Below are 3,786 nucleotides of genomic sequence, written 5' to 3' on the forward strand. Positions count from 1 at the left end.
GGCCCTTCAGATATTGAAAAGTTGCTCTGAGGTCTCCACACAACCTTCTCTTCTCCAGGCTGAACAGCCCCGACTCCCTCAGCCTGTCTTCATAGGGGAGATGTTCCAGTCCTCTTACCCACCTTGTTGCCCTCCTCTGGACTTGTTCCAACAGTTCCATGTCCTTCTTATGTTGAGGACACCAGAACTGCACACAGTATTCCAGGTGGGGTCTCATGAGAGCAGAGTAGAGGGGGAGAATCACCTCCTTTGACCTGCTGGCCACACTCCTTTGGATGCAGCCCAGGATTCCATTGTCTGAGCTGCTAGCACACACTGCTGGCTCATGGTGAGCTTCTCCACTGTCACTCCCTAGTCATTCTCCTTGTTTCTGGTCTCACTTCCCCACCCAGCCTGTAGGTGTGCCTGGGATTACAATGGCTCAGATGTAGGACCTTGCACTTCATTTTGTTGAATTTCTTGAGGTTTGCATTGACCCTGTTCTCAAGCCTCTCAAGGTCCCTCTGGATGGCACATCCGTTCCCTCCAGTATGTCGACTGCCCCACACAGCTTAGTGTCATCAGTGAACTTGCTGAGGCTGCACTCAATCCCACTGTCCATGTCGCTGACAAAGATGTTGAACAGTATCGGCCCCAGCACCAACCCGAGGGGCACCACTCATCACTGGCCTCTATGTGGACAATGAGTCGCTGACCACAACTCTTTGTGCGACCATTCAGCCAGTTCTTTATCCATCAAGTGGTCCATCCATCAAATCCATGTCTCTCCAATTTAGAGACAAGGATGTCATGCAGGACAGTGTCAAATGCTTTGCATAAATCCCCATAGATGACATCAGGTGCTCTGCCCCAACTCCATTTTGCTTTTGAACGTATTGTTTTAAAAGCTTCATTTTCGTTTCTGTGTTCTAAGACATTAATATTCTATGAGACACCTTTTTTTTCTGAATGAATAGTTCTTGCTTGAACTTCTTTTGAATAGTTTGGAAGAAAAGTAATCAAACTTATGAGCTCTAACATGTAGCTGTTAGTAAGATCTGATGCCTCAGGATCACTGTCTTTGTAAAGCTGACCTTGATAACAGTTTTTTTTCTGGCCTTAGTATCTTGATCTATTTGTCTGTAAATCTAGAAAGGGTAGAAGGAATCTTAACAGATTTGTAAATACTGTTTCTTTTCATACATAACTGACATATTCTGGCATTGCGTCCAGATAAAAGAATTTTGCTGTGATATATTAATAATACTATTACTTTTGCTTTAGGCAACAGCGAATCCACCCAAGAGACCTCCTGATGCTGTAATTTCTGATGTCACAACATCTGATCAGGTAAAGCTTTATGTGCTTTAAGTGTGGAAATGTTTGTTTTGTTTGGAGAAGGGAACCTTAAAAAATGTTAATAGCACATTTTCTGATATACCTCAGATAAGTTTATGTGTATGTATGTAGCAAAAACTTCTGCTAGCTCATGGCAATGTGTTCAATGTACTGTGTAAAATGTTCTTTTCATGAGAGTGATGAAATTTTGTAATAGTTTATTACAAATTTTACATAGAAGGAGGAAATGAACGTTTGTATACTGTTGTACTTTAAAAAAAAGGGTTCAGACTTCCTGAAATTTACAGCACATGATGCAAACGAACACATTGTGACAGAAAGAAGTGCTTGTATTTCAGTTATTAAAAAGTTATATTTTTGTAATAAAAGGAATCAGGGAAGCCTGAAATACTGACAGATGCTTTTCAGGTATGTTTTCATCTGTCCACATTCCCACTGGTTCACAGGCATCTACTTTCCCCATCCAGAAACCTGAGTAATGACATGGAACCTTCTCTCCCAGTAAACATGTTCAGTTGTTGGACAAGTAAGATAGGAAAGTCTTGAGCTGCCAATATTAAGACACTGAGTTATATTTTCAAAAGTAACAGAGTCATGGCAGGAGGCTATAGGTTTTGGAGATGTAATCAGAATGTTGAGCATCAGCTGAACTGTGCTAACTGTGATGTCTGCTTAGCCTCCCTCTGATTATATATGAAGTCATTACGTTTCAACAGCTGATTCCTGGGCTTGAAGTCCAAGTTAGCCCTACCCACTTACTTAAACCAGGAGAGAGAGCCAAGACAGGCATTTCTGGTTTTGTGACTGATGTACTAGCTGCATCATTAAATTCATAGCATATGTCTAGGAGGTACAGATGTCTTAATTCTTCTGAATAGGCTTCATTGAAAATTGGCAAGGTGAGCAAGGAGCAGGGAGTGGTGAGAGAGTACTTTGTTCCTGGAAGGTGGTTAAATGTAGTGAGGATGCTTTCTAGCATCTGACCCTTTATTTGATAAGATACAGCATCTGTAGTGGCCCAGTAGTCAAAAGTATTTAATTTGAATGTTGGAACCCTAGTGCAGGTTCTCCTCTGCATGATTATATTGGGTTTGATTTCAGGCTCATCAGTTTTCACATGATACTTATGATCCCTTTGTTCATGCCGTAATTGTAGTTTCTGAGCCTTAAATCCTTATGTCTGAAATTGTTATTATGCATAAAATGCTAAGTTCATGAGATAAAAGAAGATGGTAATGGCCCTATAATGCAGAAGTTGGGAAAATGTGCTACTGCTAAATTGGGTTTTGGAAATAAAAGAAGGGGCTGAGAGTAGCCACCAAACTTTTTTTAAGATCTACTCTGACAGGTAGATATAAAGAGAATTCCTCTCCAATTTGCACTTACAGGAGCCACAGGCAGTGGACTTTGATAATTGCAAGAAGGCTTATCTGGGAAATTATTCAGTAACATCTGTGCTTCAGTGATGATGCCTGTATAGAGGAGGGATAGTGTGTAGAACTTGTGATCTTTGTAGACAGGAATACAGACTTTCATGACAAGGACAGCTTGGGGAAATGTTACCAAGATTTTACATTTACGTGCCTGCGGGATGACACATAACTGCCTAAAATCTTTCTTAAAAAATGTAAACTGGCATACAAATTGTATCAGAGTTTCTGAATTTCTTTTTCTTAGTGTCTTAACTGAAAAGGGTGTTGGCAGAAATGACTGTTGCCATTCAACCATTGGATTGGTACAGAGTATGAGACAGACTGGAAAGTCAGTTTGCAGATGGCATTTCATTCAAGTTGAACTGTAGTAATATAGAGTGATAGTTGTGACACTCAGTTTTTGTGTGACAACAATTGCATGGCTAAACTGCTCTTAATAATTAGCATTTCCCCCCCTTAACTTTCACAGCATAGTCATGTAGTAAGCTAACTGGTAAGTTGACTTTCATGCCCATTTTATAAATATTTGAGGTGATGACACACCTGTGTTTCACTGAAGACAGTCATTGTGGTTACCTTGAAAGTTATATTCAGTTCTAACTCAACTGCACTGGGTTTATTCTAAGAGGAAGAGCATTTCAGACCAGATGAAGCACTGCTTAGTGAAGAGGATACTGGGAACAGGGCTAATTTTGCCCTTCACCATGTGTTCAGCAGAACAGAGGGTACAGCCGCCTACAGTTCCTTGAAAAATGTCTGTGTTGTGTCAGTGACCATTGGCAGAACAAAGGAATCCTTTTGATTAGTGGTGTCAAAGACTAATAGCAGGTGGTATTAGGTTCCCCCCTTTAAAAATCTGTACCCATTTCTGAGAAGTTCTTTGAACACCATCCAGTGCTTGTGAATGAGTTGCAGTACCATGGTGTAAGCTGCTTAAATATGAAAAATGGTTAAGAAAAATTTGGAAGTATCTGACCTTCAAAAAGACTTTAAGGCTTAAAATTTGCATCCTGCT

General features: G+C 40.5%; 1 protein-coding gene across 1 annotated transcript in view; it reads left to right on the forward strand.

Annotated features, from left to right (window-relative positions):
• HSD17B4 (hydroxysteroid (17-beta) dehydrogenase 4) overlaps positions 1–3,786 on the forward strand; it is a gene marked incomplete at its 3' end in the record, with an annotated part of 44,717 nt that overhangs the window by 26,832 nt on the left and 14,099 nt on the right. The window contains exon 17 of the mRNA XM_009078838.1: positions 1,264–1,329. Coding sequence (XP_009077086.1) covers positions 1,264–1,329 — 66 coding nt within the window. The remainder of the gene's footprint in view (positions 1–1,263; positions 1,330–3,786) is intronic.

Source organism: Acanthisitta chloris, unplaced genomic scaffold (assembly GCF_000695815.1).
Source record: "Acanthisitta chloris isolate BGI_N310 unplaced genomic scaffold, ASM69581v1 scaffold11217, whole genome shotgun sequence".
NCBI lineage: Eukaryota > Metazoa > Chordata > Aves > Passeriformes > Acanthisittidae > Acanthisitta > Acanthisitta chloris.